This window comes from Nannospalax galili, unplaced genomic scaffold (genome assembly GCF_000622305.1).
Source record: "Nannospalax galili isolate Female #2095 unplaced genomic scaffold, S.galili_v1.0 scaffold357, whole genome shotgun sequence".
In the NCBI taxonomy this organism is placed as follows: Eukaryota; Metazoa; Chordata; class Mammalia; order Rodentia; family Spalacidae; genus Nannospalax; species Nannospalax galili.
Window position 1 is genome coordinate 1,094,424 of NW_008340410.1, and position 27,516 is coordinate 1,121,939.

The 27,516-nt window shown below is 39.6% G+C and overlaps 1 protein-coding gene across 3 annotated transcripts in view; it reads right to left on the bottom strand.

The window, feature by feature from the left end:
* The window catches only part of Cntn1 (contactin 1), a 367,258-nt gene that overhangs the window by 89,768 nt on the left and 249,974 nt on the right, over positions 1–27,516 (bottom strand). For all 3 annotated transcript variants that reach the window (XM_008835443.2, XM_008835444.3, XM_008835442.3), the window contains 2 exons: positions 26,333–26,508; positions 14,023–14,143 (listed from right to left, as the gene is read on the bottom strand). In XM_008835443.2, the coding sequence (XP_008833665.1) occupies positions 14,023–14,143; positions 26,333–26,508 (297 nt within the window). The remainder of the gene's footprint in view (positions 1–14,022; positions 14,144–26,332; positions 26,509–27,516) is intronic.

Consider the following 27,516-nt stretch of genomic DNA (forward strand, 5'->3'; position numbering starts at 1 on the left):
TCTTCCCTTTCTGATAAGACAGTGCTTGTTTGGGATTTTACAGAAGCCCACCCACAGTTAAGCGACTATTAAAAGAGACTATGGACTTTTAAGTGTTTGGATTTTTTAAGGACTGTGGGGTTTTTAAGGTTTTACTGTCTTATGTTATAATGTTAATGTTAACATCATATCTTGGGAACAAGAATTGGAAAGGTTATGGTTTAATAGTGATGTGTTTGTGTGTCAAGTTGACAAGGGGTCAGTTGTGCTGGATAGCTTTAGTGTCAACTTGACACCACCTGGGTTGAGGGAGCCTCAACTGGGGAATTGCCTTCATTGGACTGGCCTGTGACCATGTTCATGGGGCACCTTCTTGATTGCTGAGTGCTGTGGGAGGGCCCAGCCCACTGTGGGTGGTGCCACCCATGGGTAGAGGGACCTATGTCACTTAAGAAAGCAGGCTGAGCAGGGGCCAGGGAAACAAGCCAGTAAGCAGCCTTCCTCCATGGCCTGTGCTCCAGCTCCTGCCTCCAGGTTCCTGCCCTGAGTTCCTACCTTGAGCTCCCTGATGAACCGTGACCTGGGAGATGTAAGCTGAATAAACTCTTTCCTCCCCAAGTTGGTAGCGGTCAGAGTGTTTGTCATAGCAATGAAGAAACAAACCAGGACACTTGGTAACTAAGCTCAATAAATTCATTGGTTCCTCAGTAAAACTTTATTCAAACATTGGCTCGATGCTAGATTCTTGAAAGGGAATAAGCATTGCTGAGCATCCCCAGGAAAAGAAGTCTCACAAAAGATAGAAAATTTGTTTGTTAGTGCTATCATGGCTCATAATTATTAAAAAAAAAAAAAAGAAAATGAGAATGTAAAAGATGTTAGAAGGATATGGGAATGGAGATATTTTCCAAAATAGACAGAGAAAATGAGAAATCCTAAGCAAGTGATAACAGCCTGTTTAGGTTTGTCATTATATATAAAGGGTGAGACAAAAATAATATACACGTATTAGTCCAACAACCTACTGACAAATTATACATACTAGATCAAGAAATATATGTCCTAGGCAAGGTTTATCTGAAAATATTTGGTTTTCTACCCAAGCCTTACCTATATAGCACATGACAATTAAAAGTACCAGACTGGTGGAACTAACCTTATTGGAAATTTAACAGCTATAGCTTGATGCCTATATTAATGTGGTCAAAGGGACTTAAAGGACAGTTTTTGCTCCTTGCCCTCCAAGGTCGACTAAGTTCCAGGGGACTATGGAACATCTCTCAAAACATCCTGTAACTGTGGTCAGTCACCTGTCCTCTTATTCAGGGAGGCCATGGAGACCCCACAAGATTGACTTGAACCAGTGTCCAGTCTACAAAGCGGAGGGTCAACTCAGAGGACACATCTCATTCATGCTTCCAAGTGAAGCCAGACATGGTCAAGCAGGACCTTCAACTTAACTTTACATAGATGGAACTGGTAAAAGAAAGGAGCCAGGAGCTCCTCCCAAGCCCATGTGACCCCTGAGGAACAGAACCTCAAATGACCTTAAGTGTAAAAATAAATGGATTTATTTGGGTGAACTGTATGGTCTTAAACACCCAAAAGGAAAGTATAACCAAAGAGTAAAGTCATCAGTATATTTCTTTAAGAATTCAAGTGATTACACGTCCCAGACATTAGGCTTAAGTATATATAAAAAGTTATTTAGACAATTGTTTTTCATTGATGATTTTGTTCCTAACCAGAAAATGCTGCTCAGATGTAGGACTTCAAATCTTGGTCTCCAATACTGTAGTGCCCACCTGTAGCTAAGAGAGACAGCCAGCTATTGTTTTATAATGATGGATAAATTTGTTCTCTCCCCCATCCAGAAGCCTTTGAGAGGGAACTGATACTGATTCTAACCACTCCAACACTATCAAAATACCTGACAGCAAATCCTGAATCCATCACTCTAGAGTCCAGCCTGGAAGACAAAAGAAAAATGAGGAGGAACCCAATAGAGAGATGCTTCTGGAAGCCCTTGTCAAGAAAATCCAATGGACTCTTAAGAACATTTGAAAATTGCCCTGTTCTATTTTCTAGTTCCTTGTCTAGAACTTGTAATGCTAATTACTGTTAGCTTTATTTCTTCTTCACATCTCCTAGTCGCAATTCAAGAACTTTCTTTTCCCCTTAGAGATAAGAGTTATGAAATTTGGGAGTCTTTTAGATAGACCCACTGAAGGGGTACTCCAATTGCCTCACCCCGTGTCCCTGCTCAGTATAGAAGTAGCCAGAGCAGTCTGTGTCCCAATTCCCTATTGGCACTTTGGGTAACCTCTTCAGAGGATGGTGTGATAAGAATAGGAGGTAGGAATTGGCTAAGCAGTTAAGGTAAAAAGACCCCAAAGAAATGTAGCCAGTTTCTCGGCTAAATGTCAAAATGTGCTTGGGCCTCTTAGCAACATGCTCTGTTCCAAAGGCCAAAAAAAAAAAAAAAAAGAAAAAAAAATTGACCCATGCTTTTCTTTTAAAAAAGAAACATTTCACAGAATCAGTAAAAATATTTTTTAAAGAAATGCAGAAGGAATAATAAAAAAGTAATTCAGTTATTATCAAATTTGGCTTATAAGTAAGTTCTTATGTAAACTAAAATTGTCAAATTAGCCCCCAAATATTTTTTCTGGACAAGATTTTATCTCATTTATCCTTGTTTTAATTCTGGTCCTACAACATAGTTCCTATTGCTTGATATAAGTTAATTTTGAAAAATGATTGCCTCAAATCCAGGGTGCGATTTCTCCTATGGACAACTGTTCTCTTGAGATGTCAAATATTTTATTAAAGATTTTTACAAAATAAAAAAAAGAAAGATGTAATCCTGAAATTTGCAGGTAAATGGATGGAAGTAGAAACTGTTATACTAAGCGAAGTAACACAGACTCAGAAAAACAATGTATTTTTCTCTCTCATCTGTGGATCCTAGCACCCAGTCCTTACATGTGAGTGTGTATCCCGATGTAACTGCAGGGACCAGGAAAATAAAAGCAACCAGGGAGAGAAAGGGAAGGAAGGAACCTGAGAGAGAAGAACATCAGGAGACAGATGTTACTAGGAAGGAACGGGCAAAATGGGGGCTGTTAAATGGGAGGAGGAGGGAGGATTACACAAGGAACTTTGGGGACAAAGGAGAAAATGGAGTTCATAAAAAGTGGGACCATAGGAGACTGGTATTATCCAGGGAGAGATGGGGAAAATGGGGATACTTTAAAAGGGAAGGGCATGAAAGAGGGTTAGGCAGGGAGATAGAGAAGAGAGATAAATAATGCCTAGCTAGTGTAAAAAAAAAAAAAGAGGGAATTATATTAGTCTAAAAACCTACTGACAAATTACACATATGATATCTCTCCATGAGTCATATGCATAGCTGAAGGCTACATAACAAGAAACTGTGCCAGGCAAGAAAAACCTTCCTTTGAGTTGTTGGCTAGGGTAGTCCAAGAGACTCCCAGAATTACATAGGCCATTGCCACAGCCCTTGATTGCCTCCTATAGCATGAAGGTAAGACCCTATTGCTGAAGACAACATACTTCAGACATGAGATTTGAAGCAACGGAGCTGGAACTGACCTGGAAGCCATCTCTCCTAAAAGCTAGCTCTCATAGCTCTGAAGAGCACTATACAAGTTGCTAAGGGAGAGCATCAATCGATGGTCCAACCCCAGCTTCGAGGCCTAAAAACCACATCAGTGACCAGCACAGCAAATGATACAGGTGCAGTAGCAGCACTTTTATCTTGGAAGTAATCAATGTTTACCTGATCGACTTAAAGCTCACTCAGTGGGAGGAAACTCATGCGTGGTACTGTAAATCTGGCCAAATACACATGGCTGGAGAGGTCATAGATCTTAGGGGAAACTCCAAGTCTGTCACATCCCTAGACAAATGTAATTTCTTACTATGTGCAAAATATGGATCCTGATATTTACAGACAAGTATCCCAGTCACCACTCATCAAAGAAGCTTTTGCAACAGATGGAGAATTTACAGAGTTCCACAACTGGTCATATAGATTGTCTATGAATTGCCCAAGCCTAAGTGACACATCTACAATACAACTTCTATACCTAAGTCTCTTGGAACATAAGAACAAGGGGTAAAGAGAGCACTAATACATCTCTCAGTTCTCATCAGTGAAGCTCCCTCATGCAACAGAAGGCCAGGAACACAAAGGGTCACAAACGGCCAAAGCATAGAGAATAAGAGTCTACAAAGTGTGGCTCCTTGGACAGGACTCCTATATTAAACTCCACCCACCTAGGGCTCAGGGACGATTGCAGAAGAGGGGGTGGAAAGATTGTAAGAGACAGGGCTGGTTCATGAACACAGGGAAGCATAGGCTTTCAGACCACTGGAAGCTTGTACATGTGAACTTGTGGTAATGGTAGCATCGAGCACAGGACCCATGCCAAGTCAATCAGACAAGGGCCCAGAGGGGAGGAGAAAAATGGGTGGCAGGCTGGCCCTAGACTGAGAACTATTAGAGACTGCTTACTACTGGGTGAGGGAGAGTGTGCCTTATATACCATGTCTAGATGGGCTGACTAGACTCCAGTGGATGAATTTTCACTGAAGGACATCTGGGCACAAATGCTTGATTGGATAGGACTTAACATGTATGACGGAGTACATCAGGTCAGAGATGGGGGATTTATAGATAGGGCAGGGTGTCTAACTTTGATCAAGAACTGTTGTATAAAATTACAAAAGCTCAGTAAAAATCTTTTAAAATATATTTTATTTTTATGTGTATGAGAGTATTGCCTGCATGTGTGTGAGTGCATCTGTGTCATGCAATGCCCTCAGAGGTCATAAGGTTTCAGATCCCCTGGAACTATAGTTACGGATGGTTGTTAGCTGCCATGTGGGTGCTGGGAATCCAACCTGGGTCCTCTGCAAGAGCAATCAGTCCTCTTAACCTCTGAGCCATCTCTCCAGCCCCTGGAAGTTATTTTCTTTTACAAGTAAAATTCTATTACAAAGACAGAAATTTGTACCAATGCTCTTAGCATAGATTTTTTTACATTAGAAATCTAAAAATATCCTAAGTGTAATAGTGAGATTTTTAATTAATTACAAAATGATTTTGATCTGTAAAGGTCTTCTAAACTGTCAACACTATATCAGGCTTTGTATCACACACATCTCTGCTTTAGAATATGATTTCTAAAGCTGCTTTGCTAAGTGGTGCTGGGTATCATAAAATGTGCCACTATGTTCTTAATTTTTTTCAACATCTTTTTTTAATTGAATTTTTGTGTATTTCATACAGAACAGCTCAAACAATCTTAATCACCTTTACACCCCCATCCCCACTGGCACCCTCCCATAACCCCCCTACTGGAGCCCATATACTCTGTCATCCCTGTTACTGCCCAATGTGTCATCAGTGCCCCCAGCCATTCCCCAGTGCAAGTCCATCCACTGAGTCTAGTCAGCCTCCCTAGAGTCCCTTGTTTTAGGAAGATCAGCTCTTCTCCATCCAGCAGCAAGCAGTTGCCAACATTCCTTCAGACTGGGGTCTACTGTTCATTTTCCCAGTGCTATGCTGGGTTCATGCCTGAGTTTGCATGGGACTTGTGTGTGCTGACACCACTGCCATAGAATAGATAAAAACAGGGTTATTTAAATAGGAAGGGGGAAGGAGGGTTATACAAGGAAGCTTGGGGATAAAGGGAAAAAAAGAGCTCACAACTGCCAGTAACTCCAGTTCCAGGGGAGCTGATGCCCTCTTCTGACCTCCACAGGCATTGTACAACACAGGTACACTTGCTTACCTCCAGGCAATATACTCATATACATAAACTAAATAAAAATAATTTTAAAATTTGAAAAATGCTTTTGTCTGTGGATAAATGGCTGGGGCACAGTTGCTAGATCCTGTGGTGAGCTCATCCTCCTTCTCAGAGGCCACCATAACCTTTTCCTGCATGGCAATCCCTTTGACATCTTCACCAGTAATGTAATCATCCCGTCTCTACATCATTTTTTGGTTATAGCCTTTTTAACAGGTCTGTGGTGATACATCACTGGGTTTCCAATTTGTATTTCTCCAATGGTTCACCAAGTTGGACATCTTTTCATCATTCATGATGGTACTTTCTTACCATCTTTATTTGGCAAAATCTCATCAGTGAAATGTCTGTTCACATCTTTTGTTTAGTTTTATATTGGATTATTCTGTTTTTAATTGTTGCATTAAGCTCTTTGTGCATGCTCATACAAATCTTTCGTCAGGCATGTGGTTTATAAAAATTGTTCCTGATTGTAGCATGGCTTATTCCTTTCACAGAGTTGTTGCAAAGTGTAATGTGTCCTTAAAAAAGAGCATCCGGAAAACTACCTCACCATTTCTCCAATACAAGGACACAGCTAGATGATGCATCATGAGCTGGATCACAGGCCTCCGTTAGTCCTGTTGGCATCTTGATCAGAACTGTGAGCAGCAGGTCTTGGCTGCTTCTAATTGGTCCAGTACTAAGTATTAAGTTATAAGAAATCAAACAGAGCAAGAGAGCTTGGATTTATTCATGTTCATTGAGTTCTTCATTTCCTGTGAGTCTGGCATCTCGGAATTTTCTCCTGGAGTTGTTTGCCTTTGTCCTGAATCTATCCATCAGATATCCCTTCAGGAACAACAAACCGTGTCTGTTTTTCTGGATCTAACTTTTTCTCATTGTGAAATGGGAAGCTGTGTAGATAAGTATCTAATAGAGGGTTATTTTTCTTTCGGTATATTGAAGGGAACACACCATGGTGACATCAGTGTGAGTGGAATGGTTGGTGATCAATTTATCTTGCTAGCTGAAAGCTGTAATCAAGATGCCAACTGTAGCCCTCAATGACTTGCTCCATCACTGGAACATCAGCACATGGCACTGGAGAAGTCTCATTTCCTCTTCATGCAAACTTCTCCAAGGATCACTGAAATATCCTCTGATGTGGCTGCTATCTTACCCCAGACTAAGGCATCCAGACACAAACACAGTATCTTCATATTTATCCTGAGAAATCACAGGTTTCTCCTGGTTCACAGAGTGTGACAGGGGTGGCATCCAGGAAACAAGGGTCACTGGAGACCACCCTGTAGGTGATTATCCCCCATAGTCTTCTGTCATTATTGTTACCCAACGACCTGCTGTCACTGTGTTGCTCTGTCTTTGTATAGCTGTTCTTTCTCCTGGTGATGCTCCTAAAATCCGGTCCTCACTTCGATTTTCTGCAGTTCTTTTATTTATTTTTACTTATTTTCTTACGACTCTTGAATATGAGGAATCATGCTTATCCTTAATGCTTCAAACCTGTATTCATCGTATCTTTGAATATGATTCTCTTTATTTTTTGTTCATCTAATGACAAATAATAATCTCTCATTATACCATCAGTGTCTTTTCTCATTTTTTGAGTTTGAGTCTAGTTCTATTAGCCAGGCCCGTGTCAAAGCTCTCAGTTCAAGTGATCCTCCTGCCTCAGCATGCCAGGTAGATGGATCTAGAGGTGCACACCACCAAGCCCAGCTGTATACTCAATGTTGTAATATCTTTTTCATAATTTACTTTTGAATCTCTATGCTGAAATGTGATTCATTAGCTCTAACCTTCTGTTCTCTAATTCGTTCCCAATCTGTCCTTAATGTGCTATTTAATTCATTCTTCAATTTTAAAAATTATTCATTTATTTACTTATTTTCATGTGTATGAGTGTATTGCCTGCAGGTATGTAAGTGCACCACATGTATGAAATGCCCTCAGAGGTCAGAAGACGGCATTGGATCCCCAGAACTGGAGTTATGGATGGTTGTCAGTAGTCATGTGGGTGCTGGGAATCAAACCCTGGTCTTTTGCAAGAGTTGCCAGAACTCTTAACCACTGAGCCATCTCTCCAGCCCCATCTATTGAATCTTTATTTCAGTGATCATGTTTTGTCACTTAAAGGTGTTTTGTCTTCTCCAAATGATTGCATTTTTACAGTTCATTGTTTTAGAGACATTTTGTCCATTCCCATCTGAATTATTTGATGATATTGGTACACTTTCCATTATTTATTTATTTATTTATTTATTTATTTATTTATTTATTTATTTATTTATATCTTTTTGAGACAGGGTCTTCCTGTAGCCCCAGCTGGCCTGGAACTCACTATGTAGGCCAGGCTGGCCTTGAACTCACAGAGTTCTGCTTGCCTCTGCCTCCCAAGTGCTGGGATTAAAGGTGTGTGCCACCAGGCCTGGCTAATGGTACACTTATTTTAATTCCTACTTCATTCATGACACCCTTTAAGACACTGGACTTTACTTAGTATTTCTTTTCCTCTTGATTCTTTTATCATCCCTTGCTTCCTTAGCTGGCTGGGTTTTTTGCATGATTTCATATTTGATTTATCTAAATTTGTAATGACCAGGGAGGAGTTGAACACTCCCTGTTTTACAAAGAGTAATCTTGCTTTTGTCAGAAAAGGAAGCTTTGGGAAGGTGGAAACGATGAGTCCTGTGTGGGTCCTGATTTCAAATTGTGTGCGGACCTGGATGCGCAGATTATTTTTTCTGACCTTCTTTCTTTGAGAATCTTTATACACAATTAGTGTTTAAATAAACTGAGGTGTGATGGTTTTTATAGACTCTATGGTTTTATAAAAGATGAGTTCTCATAGCTGAATACCGGAGCCGTTTCTGACAGCTACTGATGTTTCTCTTACTCCTCAGACTCAGCTAACGGAGTCTAGCAGAGTCTAACAGCTGGCAGAGACAAAAGTGGTTGAGAGTAAAATTTTCCATGAAATCAGATCTGATGCTGCATCTGCTTGCCCTGTATTTATTCTGGTTTTGTTTAGAGGCAACTATGGTTTTGGACACAGTTTTCGTGGGTCCCCAGGCTTTGTGTGTGGGAAGCTTGGTTCCCCAGCGTGACGTTGGGAGGTGGTGGAATCTTTAGTAGGGCAAAGTGCAAAGTCATTAAGGGGCTAAGGGTGCTATGTCCTGCATGGGTTGCTGCTTCATGGTGTGAGTTGCACATGTTACATATTATACGTATATTGTCATATGATCTCTCTCATGCATTCCCATTGCTGGATGTCATGAGCTGTAAGAGCTCAGGAGAACTGAGCCAGTGCCAGAGCCACACCCTTGGATCCTGTAAACTGTGAGCTACACAAACCTGCTTTCTCTATACATTATCCCAGTTCAAGTATTTTGTAATATTTTGTTATAACGATGGAAAATTTGTTTATACAAAGACACTCAGATTTAACTAATTGTCTCCATTCTCTAATTAATTAAAATAGTAAAAGACAAACTAAACATTTTTCTCATACATATTACATCCATCAAGCTTCACCAACACCCCACTGTCTCTCTCACCATAAATATGCACACAAATACATACACACAGACACAAAATGTTGAGGACATAAACATTTTTTGCTATGTATTCATTTCCTTCAAGGTATACAGATTTAAAAATCCACAATCTTGGGCTGGAGAGATAGCTCACTCTGTACCATGCTGGCTGCACAGGCATGAAGACCCAAGTTCCATCTCCAGAACCTGTGCTAAAAAGCTGAGCGCAGAGACGCACACTTACAATCCCAGTGCTGAGGAGGCAGCAGCAGGTGGATCCTTACACTTGCTGGCCAGCTAGTCTAGTGTGTTTGATGGTTCCCAGGCTGTGGGAGACCCTGTTTCAGAGAACAAGGTGAATGGTACCTGAGAAAGAACAGCACCTCAGGGGGTTCTTTGGTTTACATACACACACACACACACAAATTGACACACACACACATACATATGTGCACTATTACACATACATACACCCACAAACAAAATGCACACACATATATGCACACACAAAGAAATTCATATTCTTAATTATGTCTTAATATTTACACATTCATTTTAATTTATTGCTAGCACATATTAACTTATATACTAAGCTAGTTGCATTATCAAAAGCTTTTGTCTTTGGAATTACACACACATACATACATATGTGCACTATTACACATACATACACCCACAAACAAAATGCACACACATATATGCACACACAAAGAAATTCATATTCTTAATTATGTCTTAATATTTACACATTCATTTTAATTTATTGATAGAACATATTAACTTATATACTAAGCTAGTTGCATTATCAAAAGCTTTTGTCTTTGGAATTAGTCCTTCTTAAATCTGGCCAGCTCTTATAGGTATCTAGTAACCCCCATAGGTGGAGGCAGAGGACTGCCCCCCAACCCGCCCCACACACACATCAGCAGAAGATACATTCTAAGACCCATGGGGGATGCCTGAAACTGCAGGTAGAATTAAACCCGACATTTATATTATAGAAACACATACTTATGATGAAGTTTAATGTAAGAACTTGGCACTGTGGTGGTTTGAATGAGAGCGTACCCCATAGACTCCAAGTATTTGGATATTTTGTCCCCAGTTGGTGGTGCCGTTTTGGGGGGTTTCAGGAGGTGTGGCTTGCTGGAGGAAGCATGTCGCTGGGGGTGGGCTTTGAGGGTTCTTAACCGTTGCTGGAGTTCTTCAACCCAACACTCTGTTTCCTGTGCCTGCTTGAAGACGCGAGCTTAGCTTTCTGTGCCGCCAGTGCCGCCATGCCTTCTCCTTATGATGAACTCTCACCCCTTTGGAACCATAAGCTAAATTAACTCTTCCTTCTATTAGCTGCCTTATCACAGCAACAGAAAAGTAGCTGATACAGGCACACTCAGAGATTAATAGCTAACAACATTATAAAATGTGCTGTATAAAACTTTGTGCTTTGGGAGCATTACGAGTGAAATAAGGTTATTTCAACACAATGATTGCTCTGATTGACTGCCAGGTGGGCAGTATATACACTGTGATATACTGACCAAAAAAAAAAATGAATCACATCTCAGGCAGAATGGGGTGGGGCAAGGAGAGATTTCATCACGCTACTCAGAAGAGTACACTATTTAAAAATATATGAATTATTTATTTCTAGTACTATCCTCTTATTTTTTAAATATTCTATTATTTTTATTTCATGTGTATGAGTGTATTGCCTGCATGCGTGTAAGTGCACCCATGTTATGCAATGCCCAAGAAGTAGGTGCTGGGAATCGAACCTGGTTCCTCTGCAAGAACAGTCAGTGCTCTTAACCTCTGAGGTGTCTCTCCAGCCCCCTAGAACTATCCATTTAATATATCAGAACACGGTTGATCTTGGCTAGCTGAGACCACAGAAAAATTTTCAGGTGAGGTTGGGCTACTGTAAACTCCTCACTATGTTTTGGGAAATAGGCATATACTCCTAAAGTCTTGAGTACAAACTGATGCTTAAAGTGCAACTTACTGTCAGTGTAGCCCAGGCTGGCCTAGAACTCAGAGATCAGCCTGCCTTGCCCTCTAAGTGATGAGATTAAAGGCTTGTACCACCAAATTTACAGTATTGTTTTCACTACATAAAATTTTTTAGCTTTAACTACTTTTACATTAAATGAGTAATTACATCTTTCTTCTCTTAATCTATATGGGAAAAAATAAGTAACAACTTTTGGCAATTGCTGGCCAAAAAGGAGGATTGTACAGTCTCCTTCCAGGAAATGCACATACACATGGGCATTCACATTTAAGTTTAGCCTGCGGGCCCCACTGGTGCATGCCCGTGGACACAGCTTATGACTTTCTTAACCAAATGCAAGGTAATAATTAAATGAATAAATTAATAAGAACATTAGTATTATTACACAAAGTAAGGAAAGTTGTTCATTTGTATATCTTCTGATTCAAATACATAAGACAAGTTAGAAGGTCTACACTGTATTCACTTTGATGTACACAAGGTCTGCCTAGCTTACTCTATTTGAGTTCCCAAGTTTTCTCATTATATACAACCAATGCCTTCTCTATTGTGGGAAATTAATATTGTGCAGGGACTTAAAATGCTTTACCATATTTCCACTGAGTTCACCTGTTGCCAAAAGCATTTTTCACGCCACTAAAAATTGCTTTAGAAGAAAGTTTTCATTTTTAAATTACACATACTACTTATTATAGGCTCTATAAAAATACAGACTGTGTATGATTATTAATAACTAAGCATGTATATTCTACAATTACTACTCTTGTACTCTGTCTATAAGGAATCTTCTATTTTACAGTATTACTAGACTATTTTACAGTATTAATGGAAAGAGCTCACCATGGCACAACAACAAGAGGACACTGATGTCCATGTACTGTCATATAAACCAGTTTACAACATTGAAGCTTACCCTTCTAATATGTAAACAATTTTAATTAAGTCTTCACTTGGGGTACTGCTAGGAATGGCTTAACAGCTAATGGCTCTGACTAGAGAAATGTGAACTTGTTTCTTTTTCTGATAACACCTGAAAACAGCCAATGTCTCAAACAACAAAATACTCTGAATGGAGATGCTGAGCCTACATGAAGTTTCTTTAACTTGGGATTTTGTAACCACGGGGCTTTATTTATTAATGTACAGTAGATGGTCTCTGGAATGAATAGCTGAGTTCATCTGGATGAGGAACTTTCAGCTGGGTTCTTACTACCCTATTAGGATGCCGCATACTTTTCATCATTTCTGTGTAGCTAAGGGGCTCTGGATTCTAGAGAGGAATCAAGAGGGGGTGAGATTAAGGGAATCACATTACTCTGGATGCATAAGGGAATTCAGACAAATAAGCTCCATATATTTGATATGCTAAGTCTTTGTCTGATTTTTAAAAACTAACAAAAATGTGCAAGTATTTAAAAATTATAGGGTATTTAGCGAGAAAAATTAGAGTCTTAAAATTTTTCAAAGGCTAATGTAACTTAATCACAATGTAGGTATGAATTTTACAGTAGACAGGACAATCATATGCAGATTCATGTGAAACCATGGACATTCTGAAGGTTCTGAGACGCTCTCACAGCTGGACCATCTGAGAAGTCCTAATACTCTTAACATTCCAGCATGCTTTGAAGCATGGGAAGATTTGGGCGACCAATAATATGGAAAGAACACTACAGTAAAACTGTGAATCAAGGATTGGATGCACAAATACTAGGGTGTTCTGTGAGTTACTTGGACGTTTGGAACACGTAAGTAAACAGTCCTCACTCAATGCATGCAGCGTCTTTGGGGCTAGGCTAAGAGGACCTTCTTCCTTGCACTCCTAGTTAGTCAGTGAATGACTGTCAACACATTCCTAGCCAGCTTTCGCTAGAGCAGAGGCCAGGAGCAAAGAGCCTGCAATGTACATACATACACATGTATGCCATTCCATTTTCATATCACCTATAGGAGCAAGAACATTGTTTGAAAATAAGCAATAAATAGTACCGTGAAAATGCATCAATTTTTATTCATGCCGACAAGTATATGGCATTTGAAGTTAAAATAACTCCTGTAAAATTTTCCAATTAAAATAAAATTATAAAGTAGTTGCTTTATACTGCACGCACCAAGAAGCCTCAGTGGGAAATAAGAAGCTCAGTGAGACCTGATTATAAAATTTATTTATTTTTACTTTATGCCTATGATTGTTTGCCTGAATGTATGTATGTGCACCACTTGCATGTGTGATGCCTGCAGAGGCCAGAAGAGGGTGTTGAATTCCTTGGAACTGGAAGTATAGACTGTTGTGAGGTGCCATGTGGGTCCTGGAACTGAGCCAGGGTCCTCTGCAAGAGCAACAAGTGCTCTTAACCACTGAGCCATCTCTGCAGCCCTGAGTACTTAGCTTAAAGCACAGTCAGTAGGAGGCTTGTGGTTTAACTTTCTAGAAGATATGTAGTTAGCGACACAAACAGAATCAATGCTGTTTACTACTTGTCTGGCATAAGTTATCCCTAGCCGTGGGTACGAAACCAAAAATACATCTACGTCATGGAACTGAGGTTGTAAATATACGAGAATTTGAAATTCTAGAGTTACCAAAGATTGCTCAAATTTGCGCAAGTCAAATACCTTTGGTTTTTAAATTTGAGATGCTGGCAGCTCTTACCTCGCACAACAAGGTCCGCAGACGCTGAGGAGTTGTCCACGATGGTCTGCGCGGTGCACGTGTACCTCCCCGCGTGTTTAAGCTGGGCGTTTCGGATGAGTAGCTCCCCGTTGGCATCCAGCTGTGGGCAAAAACAGCAGTTCTTCAATCTGTGCATTTTCAGTGACCATAAAGATTTAGGAAACACAAGTACAGTGCTCTCTATTAAAAACCACCTGTGTTCGACAGCCAACCACATGCCCTTGCTCGGTTTCCACACTGGGCTTCAGCTCCAAACCGGAAAATAAAGACACTAAACTTCAGGCCTCTGGAACTCTAGCATCTCTCAGAGAACAACACTAAGAGAAAACCAAGGGATGAACTAACTTATTGTTACCGTTTAAAGAAAAATGTCAGTGCCTAAGGATGGCAATGTTTACTCTCAATGTGAGCAAATAAATGCTTTATGGTTGAGACAGTTGGTTTCTCAAAGCTGAATAAATTGACCAAGTTCAAGATGTGCCAGCATTCACCTTACAAAGATACTGAAAGTTTGCAGAACCATCGAAAGAGAGCATTCTATTTAAGTGGATCTTGTCAACAAAATACAAGCTACACGAAGGTCTGTGTCTTGTTAAAGACCCAGTATACAGAAGAATGATCATAGCACACACCACAATTGTGGTTAAAGAAACACTACTTCATTGCAATATACTTAATAACTGCCATACAGGAAGTCGACAAATATTTAATAAATTTATCAATGCATATTACTTAATAGTATCTTTATTAGTATTTAATAGTATTTTTATTAAACATATTCTTTTTATAAATTTCACAGGATAGGGGTGATCATTTTAGATCAGATAAGGATATTATAAGATAAAAAAAGCTAAATTGAAAGCAACTATTGTCATCTATGTCCTTCATACCAACTGCACATGTATATATTTTGAATTATTTATATAGTAGTTTCTTGAGAATATGCAAAACTTTCAGGGAAAAAAAGTGTTCATTTGTGGAAAAAAAGTATATTTAGCATAAAATGGAAATCTCTGAGTATTTCAACCCATTCGAATAATGAATTTGTGACCAAAGGCAGGTTTGGCCTTTGCGCTCAGCAGCTAGAAGGTAACTGCTAACATCTTCCTTTGACTTGGCTGTTGAGTCATAGTGCCTGGTCTAATCATGTTGCTTAGCATGCAGCACAGTAGCACTTGTATCATCTTAGAGAAGTAAGCTGCCATGGCATCTGGGTGGCTGATACCAGATGATTGCACAGTGTGATTTAGGCTGGGAACCAGCTACATCTTAGAGTCTTAGAGGAGGGGCCCTGAGGAAGGTGGTAAGAGTGAACCTTGAAACTGACTAACCATGTGGGCAAACAGCTCATCAGTCATGCCTAGGTGATAAAGCCCTAATGTAAACACTGGACACAGGTTCCTAGGCAACGCCTTGTGTGTACTGACACACAATGAAGATGATAACGTGTTTTGATCACATGGTGAGAAGCCAAGACAGGCTCTGTGCTAGACACTGCGCCTCCACTTGCCCCATGGAGCTCTCTTGACCGATTTTAACCTGTACCCTTTGCCTGTGAGAAACTGTAACCATGGCTAAAACAGTGTCGGTGACTTCTGTGAGAATCTTCTCTTCAAGGTAAAGCATGATTTGGGCCACTTCCTGAACTTTGCAGTTGTTGTCAGAAGAGAGGATGTTCTCTTGGGGTCTGTGCCAGACTTTGCAGCTCATCTACCTGTCATGCCATACTACATAGAATTCATCCAGGAAAAGATAAAGAAATGCAATTTTATTATTTAAAATTGTACTTAAAAATGTTTAATGTACATAACATAAAATTCTGAAAATTAAAAAATACTAGAGTAAATGAAAAAAATACCCTCATTCATAACGCAGATTGTTGTATGTCCTATGACATCTTTAGAAACTCATGTGACAGTAACTATAAAAAAATATATCAAGGGCCAGGAGTGGTGGCACACGCCTTTAATCCCAGCACTTGGGGGCCAGAGGCAGGTGGATCTTTGTGAGTTTGAGGCCAGTCTGGTCTACATAATGAGTTCCAGGACAGCTGGGGCTACAAGGAGACCCTGTCTCAAAAAGACAAATATATATATATCAAGTAAAATCTTTTCACGTGACCATGGCACACAAATACAATTATATTTGAGAAAAATGTTTACACAAATGAAAAGCACTTGGTTTATGAGATTCTTTCTACAAGTGAGCTCAGAACTTTGCTTGCTTCCGATGTCTAAATGGATAAAGGTCCCATTTTCTGTCTCTCAGGGATAGAGCATGTGCTCTGCACACCCAAGCTCCAGATCTAGTCCCCAGCCAAACAACTAAACAATGGAAGACAGCCCTGTTGCTAAAATTCCACTAACCTCAGGAATTAAAAAGTTCTGCAGTTTGAAGTACTTTCTTATCAACAACACAATAAGAAAATCGAGGGCAAATCATATTAAAAACCAAAAAAGTTGTGGCATTGTCTAATTTTCATTTCTTTGATGGAAGGCTAGTCCCTGCTCCTGTAGTCCCACTTTGAAATAAAATGCTGTTTAGATATCCATTTATTTTAGCTTGGACAGAGTGATCAACTTTCTTTTAATCTTATAACAAATAATAAAAACAAGCTATTTTATGTCTTAAATACTATATTGATTTTAAACTCATTGAATTCTTCTACAACTTTTTTAATCAAAGCATCCTAGGAGCACAAAGCTAAGCCAGATTAGAATCAGCTCTGTCCCAAATATTAGATTATTTTTGTACGTTGGTGATAGGCTTTTGCAAAAAAGTTATAAGAACATCAAGACTTAGTCTCACTTGTTCTATATTTGGTGAAAGATGGTGCTGAAACTCCACAGAAAGAAATCAGAGGGGAAATACACATATCCTTCCTCATATAGCGTCTGTATAGGATATCTTCTGATGTTTTTACAAAGGCAACTGCTAACACTTTCCATAGCTTAGGAGAAGCTGAGGTTCTCAGTGCTGGACAGAACGCATACAAAGCCAAGCAAAGATCATGGGCCTCAGCACATTCTAGCCACAAATTAGACACGAATGCTCACTGTAGTTTCACTGAAAGCCACAGCTTGGCTGAATTACAAAATTCTTCCCTTCGTATGAGGCGAGTTGAATCATATCCTGGAAACTGTGCTCGCAAAGCTCAGGGCTATTCCAGAGTGTATGTGCGGTTCACTGCCAAGAATTCTCCCAAGTTGAAGTCAAAAGACATTCAAGATATAAATGCCCACCCCTTGCTGCCTGCTCCCTCATACACTAACTGAAAAATAATTGTTGCAATAAGTGAAGCAAAAATTAGAATACTAATAAGTTGTCCTAAGGAATTGCGTCAACCATAAAGAACAAACAGTTGTGCTACCTGCTAAACACATGACGTGTTCTGTTCCTTTGAAGTTGAGAGTTAACAGGAAGTTCCAAAGGCTGAAGGAGGACATATCTTTCAAAGCATGTATTTGGTAAACATGAGCAAAATCATGAAATCTATTTGATGAAGTACGTTAAGCAAGACTTTCCTGCTGTCTTGTTAGAGAAGTGGCCACTACAGAAAGGTCACAGAATGTGTCTGCGAAGACTCCGCATTGGTACCATCTCTTCTACTAGTAAGTGCTCAGAAGGAAGTGCCAAGACAAATGGAGCTTTGAAACTGCACAGAGACACTTAGTAATAAGCTTATGAGATAGGTAGAATTTTAAATGTTTCCAAAGCAGTGCTTTTCATATTAGAGAATGCGATATAAGCTCTTAGTTTTATAAGAATTGAAACATCTCAAATATTGTTACAATTTTCTCCATTAAATGGTTTTCCTTTTTAAACGTATAACATTCAATGTACACCAACCAACTGATTCATGCCTCGTACCCTCTCTGCCATCACTGCTTCCCTGAACTGTCCAGTGGACAGCAACATCTTTCCTCTTGTCTGCCATCTCTCTGAGCAGTGCAGAGTCCTCGGCAACGCATCCTGGTGTAGGCGACCCAGCCCCTCAGGCACTGTGGCCGCACCTTGGCTCTCAGAAGAGGGCATTCTCCTTGATAATCACAAACCATATTTTCACACAAAACACTAATTCTCTACTATCAGATATTCAAACTGGTGTTATTTTTAGTAATGCATCCTTATGATTATTGGGATCTAAATTTATGAGTATTTTTAAAGTTTATTAAGGCATGTTATCAAACATATAAAAACTCAAATATATAAGGGAAGCTGTTCAGAATATTCAGGAGTTGCCTGGAAATACTGATAAATAGTAGACTGAAGGTTTCAATTTTGACCAACTGGCCCCTGTATAAAACACAACATGGAAATTTTGTTTGAGAACTCCGTTAAATAATTGGAAGGAGGGAAAAAAATGATGATGCCTTGAGTTTTGTAGCTATTTACAGAGTTGAAAGAAAACTTGAACACTACTTAATGTGTATCTCAGAATCTCCACGTCTGGTTGGTAGAAGGGAGGAAAGACTGGGGAGCTTGAAATCAGGCTCTTGATCATGCAGTAATGTCTGTGTGCATGCAGTGCACACACACACACACACACACACACACACACACACACACACTTCAGAAAGAGCAATTTCACTATCTTCCTTTACATATTGGGGTTCTGAATTATTTTCTTGTAAAAGTGACTATGCTGCTAAAATCTCTTTTATAGTTTTATTTTTTCTTGTACATTTCTTTGTCTCTGTGTGTGTGTGTGTGTGTGTGTGTGTGTGTGTGTGCATGTTAGGGTGCACATGTGCCACCAAACTCCAATGAAAGTCAGAGTACAACTTATGGGATTAAGTTCTACCATGTGGGTCCGGGGAATCAAACTCAGGTCATCGGGCTTGGCAGTAAGCACCCTTTACCCAATACGCCATCTCACTGACCCTGCTAAAAAATTTTAAATACTGTTTTTGAAACACCTGATGTAGCCTTGCCTCCTCGTATGACACATGCTAGCTGGAGGCTTAGATTGACCATTAAATGACTAAAGGTCATGTATGTGTCAATGACAAAACAATAGCAGAACCCTATATATTTAGAAACAAACTGAAAAACTTAAATTATATGAATATTTCTATGTGAAAATACATTCTTGAGTTTGGATGAACTTTATGAGAACTGTCAAAGCTAACATGTCTAAAGGTTAAGGGCTGGGACTAGAAATATATCAAAGTGCTTGATTTGTAAGCACGAGGACTTGAGTTTCCACCTCAGAAATACAACAAGCACTGCGGTACATACTTTCAACCCCCACACTTGGAAGATCGAGCCTGGAGCTTGCTCTCTTCTCAGCCAATCCTACTTGGCGAGCACCAGGCCATTGAGAAACCCTGCCTCAAGTAAACTAAAAATGGCAGACAGTACCTGAAGAACAGTGTGCAACATCATCATCAGCTCTCCACACACACACATATACCTGCACTCACACAAGCACACCCATACCTACACATATACATGTGCACACACACAGCAGAACAAGGACTCGTTATGTGTGCTTAAGTCTATCTGCCTTACATTGCCACCAGTGACTGTAGGACTTGACTAGGCTGCCGTGCTGAGCAGCAACTTCCTGGCATAGTCTCCATTTTGTGATTTCAGTTTCCAACAATAAACTAGATGCTTTCCTATGTGTTTAGTGGGAAATAGCAAATAAAGTGCAGCTGTCATGTGTAGCTATGAGTTGGTATGTGAGGTAGTGGGTGGGTGTGAGGTTGGGCTGTGGGAAACATCATGCTTACCCTTCTGTGAACTAACTGCGTCCACCTCACTTGCTGCCTCATCTACTCTGGTTCCCTCACCTGTAACTTAGTCCTAGCCTTCCTCAGGATGATTTTGCCCCCTCTGCTTCCTCCCAGCTGCTTCCCTCTAGACAGTCTTCATTTTGTGTGCAACAGTGAACAGGGAGCCGCCGGTGAGCTTTAGAAAAGGGAAAACTTTCAAATGATTTCTGTTTAACTTTTACTGCTTCTCTTTCTCTTTTTTCCTTGTCCAGAAGCAAAATTTTCACTCAGGATCATAGTATGCTGTAGTATGAAAAATACATTTCTCAAATCCAAACACTTTATATGACATATTTAGTATAATTAACACTTTCTTTTAAAGAAAAGAAAACAGCTTTAGGGGAAGAAAGCTGTTCTTATTACCAGTACAGTGCTGTCTAGACCATCAAAATTAAGGCAAATCCTCACACCTGCAAACACACAAGTGGAAGACTATACCATGGGCTTTACATTTATACTATTGCCATGGGCTTTACATTTATACCTTGTGCTGGTCAGTTTAGTGTCAACATGACAAGAACCTAAATTGAGGAATTTCCTATACTGGATTGGCCCGTGGCTATGTCTATGAGGCGTTTTCTTATCTTCTAGTTGATGTAGGAGGGCCTAGTCTACTGTGGGCAGTACCACCCCTGAGCAGGTAAGCCTCCTCGGCTGCATAATAAAGGCAGCTGAACAAGCCCGGGGAGCCCAGTGAACGGTGTTTCTCTGCGCACTCTGCCTTGAGCTCCTACTTTGGCTTCCCCTGATGAAGGATTGCAATGTGTAAGCTTAAATAAACCCTGTCCTCCCTCGAGTTGCCTTAGGTCAATGTTTTACCACAACAAGAGGAAAACCCAGCTCAAACACCCCTGATACTCCACAGGCTGGTTTGCCTCGTACTGCAGCGCCACTAACAGTGTAGAAGACTGAAGTCATTCGGGTAATGTGAGCGAATGTGAAAGGATCATTAAGCAAAATATTAGAATAAAATGTGAGTTCAACGGCACTGTCTTGTGGTGCTTCCAACGTGAGGAACTGTTGAAACAGACACAGACACTAGTATTAGATCACAACCAGAGGCCATGACAAGCACACGGCCACAGTGGGACATCTAATTCCTTCAGCTGGTTTCTCTGTGTTTATTCAGACTTTCTAATGCTCAGCTTCCACACCTCAGGAACTGAGAAATCCACAATACTATCTGCAGTGAAGACTACTACTGGGGCCAATCAATACATGGAAAACATTTAACCCTGTGCTGACCAAACAGCATTCAAGAACTGTGAGCCTCAGCCACGAAATACCTAGAACATTTTGATCTCAAACTTCGGTGTCCAGTAAAGTGATCAGCGAAAGAATTAAACTGTGAAAATGAGATCTTGAAAAAAAATCTACCTAGCAAGAGCGTCTGGAGTTTCCAGTGGGAAACAATTGCTCTTTTATAAAATTCATCAAAAGTAACCACCCAGAGTGTGCTAGATCCTGTACCAAACACTTTGTAAACATTCTCTCATTTAATCTTCACAAAAGTACTATGAAGTAGTCTGCTTTGTAAGAAAGACAACAGAAGTGAATAATAAGGACCACTTTACAGGGAGGAAGGCTGATGCCTGGCAAGTTCTAATGACTGGCTCTGGGACACAGAATAAAGGGTAAAAAAATGGAGCCCAGTGCCATGTGAGGTTGGGCAGAGCCTCCAGGCAGCTCAGATGCTTCTGTGGTTGGCTTTGGTTGTCAACTTGACACATCTGGGAAGAGGGAACTCAACTGGGGAATTTCCTCTATCAGTTGATCTGTGGACATGTCTGTGAGACAGATATGGAGACTGTGGAGCCAGTTGTGCTGGTGACCCCTGGGCAGGTGGTCCTGAGTTATGTAAGAAAGCAGGCTGAGCACAGGCCTGGGAACAATCTGGAAAGTAGAGTTTCTTCGTGTTTTGTACTTCCTGACTGGCTTCTCTCAAAGATGGACTGTCACTTGGAAATGTAAGATGCAATAAACCCCTTTCTCTCCAAGTTGTTTTTAGTCAGCATGTTTTATCGTGACATATCAAACCTGAGGTAACTTCTTGCTAGACTGTACTTTGAACATTGTAATAAAGAGATCAGGAATAGCAATTACCAGAATTGGAAAGTGCGTGAAACCTGTGTGCTTAACCAAGATAGTTACTCTGACCAGGAGAATGCTGCCCAACAGTTAAGAGAAAATGATCAAAAGTGCTTGTCAAATTGAGGCAGAGCGCTTCTTCAGTGGTTAAAAGCACTAGCCATACAAACTTTATTGCCCCAGTTTGATCCCTAAAACCCATGTAAAACACTGGACATAGCGTCATGAGTCATAATCCACGCTCTCCTACTGGATGGAGATGGTAGGCAGAGACAGGAGAATAGGCAGCAAGCTCCCTGTCCAGCTAGCCTGGACCCTGCTGGGAAGCAACAAAAACCAGAAAGACCCTGCCTCAATGAGGTGGAGGTGGGAGCCGACTCCTCAGAGTCTTCCGACCTCTACATGTGTGCCATTGCATGACTGTACCCACACACATGCATACGCAAACATAAATAAATTTTAAAACAACTAAGCAGCTATTGAAAAAGTAATTTCTGCCAATAATTTTCCACCATGAACAAGCAATAAAATGAAACATATATGACTCTATATATAGTGTGTATGCACACATGTATATGCATACATCTATAACCTTCATGGATGATCAAAAGACTTTTCTAGGAAAAGAGTGGTTATACATTAAATTATAAATATGTTTAGTTTCATATTAAAAAGAGCAAATACATACTGAACTAGAAAATAAAAACAGAAGTTCTTTTATAATCGAGACATGAAAAATGTCCAATTATTTATCACAAAGTTTAGAAGAATAAAATAATGTAGATAAAATACTTTAATAGATTTGTGTTAACCCGTCTATTAATTTTTATTTATATATGTATTTTGTCCAAGAACAAATGCAATATTTACTAGCCATTATCATATTTATTATACCATTTATTATGCCACAACATAGTGTTCAGTGAGTTTTTAACTAAATAAATGAGAGAATAAATAATGTTTTTAAAATTTTTGTATGTTAGTATTAAACATGTAATCACAGTCTTAAAATTAAAAGTTTCACTACATAGAGTAATTTAATCCACAAGAATTTTACATAAAGTGTGACCATTAATTTAAGGGCAGTGTTATTTCTACGTTTGTTTTGCTGCTCACCAGAAACACTTAAAAGAAATGCAGATGAGCAAACGAATGTATTGTCACTTTTTCTCGATAATTATGTGACTTTATAGAGAAAAGAATTATAGTAAAATTCAGCATCACCCGTAATCTCACAATGTATCCAAGGATATGAGAAGATGCAAATTTCATGTTTTTTTGCAAATTAGTTCAGGCTTTGAAACTCAAAACCTGATGAAAGACTGCCATTTAGTGGCCAGAACTGAAAACAGCAAGCTGAAATCAATGCCTGATTTTTAACTCTAACTTATTTTTGAAACAATATTGGAAATGAAAATTGATTAAATTAAAATTTAAATGTTTTAATTTTCAGTAGTTATGACTTCTCGTGTTAATTTTTGACAATTACACTTATTAAAACATGATAATGGTAATTGTAGGAGCTCCTAGGACATTTACACTTGATATTCCGTCTCAGAGTGTCTCTGATACCTTTTGAATTCATAAGAATCTTTTTCTTTTTTTATTTTTTCACTTTGATATTTTTGAGACAGGATCTCCCTGTAGCCCCAGCTGGCCTGAACCTCACTATGTAGACCAGGCTGGCCTCAAACTCACAGAGATCTACCTGCCTCTGCCTCCTGAGTGCTGTAACTAAAGGCATGGCCACCATACCCGACTCAAAAAAATTTGTTTTCATTATTTTATGTGTATGAGTGCTATGCCTGCATGTGTGTAAGTGCACCTGTGCTATACAGTGCCCGTGGAGGTCAGAAGAGAGTGTCTGATCCCCTAGAACTAGAGTTATGGACAGTTGTTAGCTACCATGTGGGTGCTGGGATTTGAACACAGGTCCTCTGCAAGAGCAGCCAGTGCTCTCAACCACTGAGTCATTTCTCCAGCCCCACTAAGACGACTTTTTAAAAAATATTTTATTTATTATTTTTATTTTATGTGTACAAGTGTAAGATTCACAGAGATCTGCCTGCCTCTGCCTCCCGAGTGCTGAGATTAAAGGCACCTGTCACCATGCCAGGCAGTGTTTTATTCACCCTAGTGTTTATTACTCTGCCTGCTTGTAGTGTTGTGCAGGCTCAGTAGATAGTTCTCAGCCAACCAACGCTGTCCCACCATTAAAATACTCTCAGAATTAAGAAAAACATCAAAACATCAGTTAAGAAACTGGGCATGCCAACAAATACAGTAACCATGATGAGATGGAAATTCTGTCTTCTGAAAGCTGGCTAAGCACACCTGATGCCTTCACTTGTTTCATGTAGCAGTGAAGCCTGACCTTGAAATTTGCCTTTTAAAGGAATTAAGACACCATGGAAATCTTTGCAGAACTTTTGTAGGTTCATAAGAGAATTAATTTGATAAATTGCTTTACAATAAATATCCTCACTATTTTTTAAAAAGAATTGAACCCATCTGTATATCTTTGAAGTGTTAATAATGAGCCTTGATAATTTTAATCAACTGTGTTGCTTATTTCACCAGTGACTATGGGAGGAGCTGAGCCCCGAGTTAAGGAATCCTGGAATGGGGCCTGAAGCCAGTACCCTGGAGTTGGCCAGCCTAGACTAGTCATGTCCACTGCAGCCTAGACCAGCCACTTCCGAGCCTCCATGGCTACCATCTGATGAGCGAGCAAGTGTACAGTATATGGCAACACACTTGCACATTTACGATCTAACTTACATGTCTTGATTAGAATTCCAACTATTTCTTTATTTCCTTCTTTCATTTCTTCTTATGGGGGTCATTTATGTCGAGCAGCACAGTGTAACTTCTATTTCCAACAATATTCATAGGTTCTAACTATGAAGTTTCACCTTAATTAGGCCAATTCATGCCTCCAAATCTATTCATATAGACTTTACTGTAACTAGTAAATAACTGCTTTATAAACTCTGCTTGTCATATTCCAAGACTGTAGTTTTGACATTATTCAATTTATAAGACCAAAAGATTAAACAAATTCAAAACTTTGCTTTTGATTTTAAGAAACATCTCTGTTCAACTTATTCTTTTCCATAATATGAGTAAAATCTCTAGGGTTTACTTGTCTTAAAAATCTCCAGAATTTGAAGAGTTATTAAATTGAGAAAAAGCTTTGTGTCAATTTCACTAATCCTAAACATATATGCATATTAAGCATAATAAAGTAGGTTCAGACTTTAAAAGGACAAATCTTGAAATCTGTATTTCTCTATCAATTACACTATTTTTTAAAGTATAGCACAGCTTTTTTCAGAAACTGAATTGCCAATTTCACTGCTAATTTTTGGTCACAGCTCGTCCCAGTAAATTGAAAATAGCTGGACTTAACAGTGAATATGCAGGAGCATACAGGTTCACATTTGCTGTTCGCAAGCCTCCAGTAATGCAAGAAAAGAAATGCCCCCATCCAATTAAAGCAAGTCTTACTTAACGGAAAGCTGCTTTGCCCTTCTAAACGTAAAACCCTCGGTGAATAATAAGAAAGCAACTGGTCAACTTGAAAGTATAATGCTATTACAGTTTATAAACACTGATCCAGACTTTATATGATAGAAAAACTCTGCAACATCCCACTGAGAGACTTCAAGCTTTTGTGTATATTAATAGCTGATCTCTAAGGTAATGTTTTCTCGCTTTTTCTTTTCTTTCGGAGACAGAGTCTTACTGCCTAGCCCAGGCTGACCTGGAACTTAAGATTCTCTTGTATTCTTGATTACTCCAAAGATAAAAATGCTACTACTACACCAATATAGTTTACTGTGCTGGTCATTGTGATTTCTATGTTTTTATCATCTAAAGTATAAGTAAAAATCACTGAAATCTCCAAATATACTAGCTGTAGGGCACACCACCATAAGAATCATTGTAACTGAGAGAAGAAAATTAATGTAAAGTTCAGTAAATATTTGTTAATGTCTCTACCGCAGTCTTTAAGACTTTTACAAAGATCCAGGAGTATCATAACTCATATAATGAGAACTATGACAAACTTTTCTGCATGAATTTCAATCTTGTGAAAAAATACAATCACATAACATATGATTATATTAACTGAGGTTTTAAATTATATATTTATTTTTTATGTTGAGTTTTGTGTAAGTGTGTGTTTGCACGTGTGCACATACACCGCACAAGTCATGGCACATCTGGTAAGAGAACAACGTTTGGGAGTCAGCTCTCTCCTTCCCATGTGGGTTCCAGGGACTAAACTCAGGCCCTCTGGCTTGGCAGCAAGTGCCCTTATCTTCTAAACTGTTCCTCTGGCCCTTAACAGAAGTTTGAATGCCGATACACAGGAATCACTGGGCTGTTAATAAGATGAAACATACAACACATACCATAAAATTCCTCTGGTAATGAACATTTTCTTTGGTAAAATCAATCACGTAGCCATTGAAGGACCAAACAAATGTGAGATCCAAGGCGGGATCAAAGGACGCAGCACATTGCATAGTCGCATTTTCTCCAACAGTGATATCAGCATTAATTGGGGCCAATATGATTCGTGTGGGATCTGTATGTTTTTAAGTAAAAGAATAAACCACAGTTAAAGAAAACATGAGACATCATATTACCTGATCCTGTAAAAGAATAATATTCAGTTTTGGGAATCTAACTCTGACATCTGACATCTGTTCGCCAAGTGCCTGCTTGCCCCACAGGTAGCCTTCCCTTTTCCCTCTTCTCTGGGATCTTAACGCCACCATGTGAGGACCTGTGCCAGGTACCTGCTCATCCCAAAGGTAACACTTCCCTCCTTCTTCCTCTGAGACCCCTAATGCCACTTTAGGACCTGCAAGGAGAGCCTGCTCCTTTCACAGGTAGCCTTAGGTGCTCCCCCTCTCCTGCGGGGACCCCCAATGTTGCCTTCAGGGACTGCGTTCTGAGCACTTGTCTGCTGAGCACTCGTGTGCTCTACCATTAGCCCTCACTTCCCCCTGTCTCTTGTACTGTAAACTTGACTTCCGGGGAGCAGTGGGGAGAATCTGCTCATTCTACAGAGCACCCGTTGGTGGGGTCAAAAGCTGCGTTTGCTGAGCTACAACCCCCTCTGTGACTCTAATCATGACTCAGCACTGAGGAAGCTAAATATAAATTTCAAGCAGCACCCAGAAGATCTAAAACCTGACATGCCACGAGATCCTAACGCAGACCCAGCAAAGGTGGGACAGCCATCCATTTCAAATTTCGGTTGACCTAACTTCAGCTGTACAGGTCCCATTATGAAAATACAAACAACACAAAAATCCAATATAACATGTGTCCTTCAAAAATTGTTAATCTCATTGTAAGAGCAACTTAGATGATGTTCAAGACAAGGGATTCAAAAGAAAAGTTATGAATACATTCAAGGAGCCCAGAGAGGGTTAGAAGAAACACTGAAATGAAGACCAAGAAAACAGAAACAACTGAAGAAAATAGAAAGGTAACTCAGGATGTGAAACTAGAACTCAATAGAGATAGAACTACTGAGGAAACCTGAACTAAAACAAAACTTGAAAAATTCAGAAATCCCAGTAAA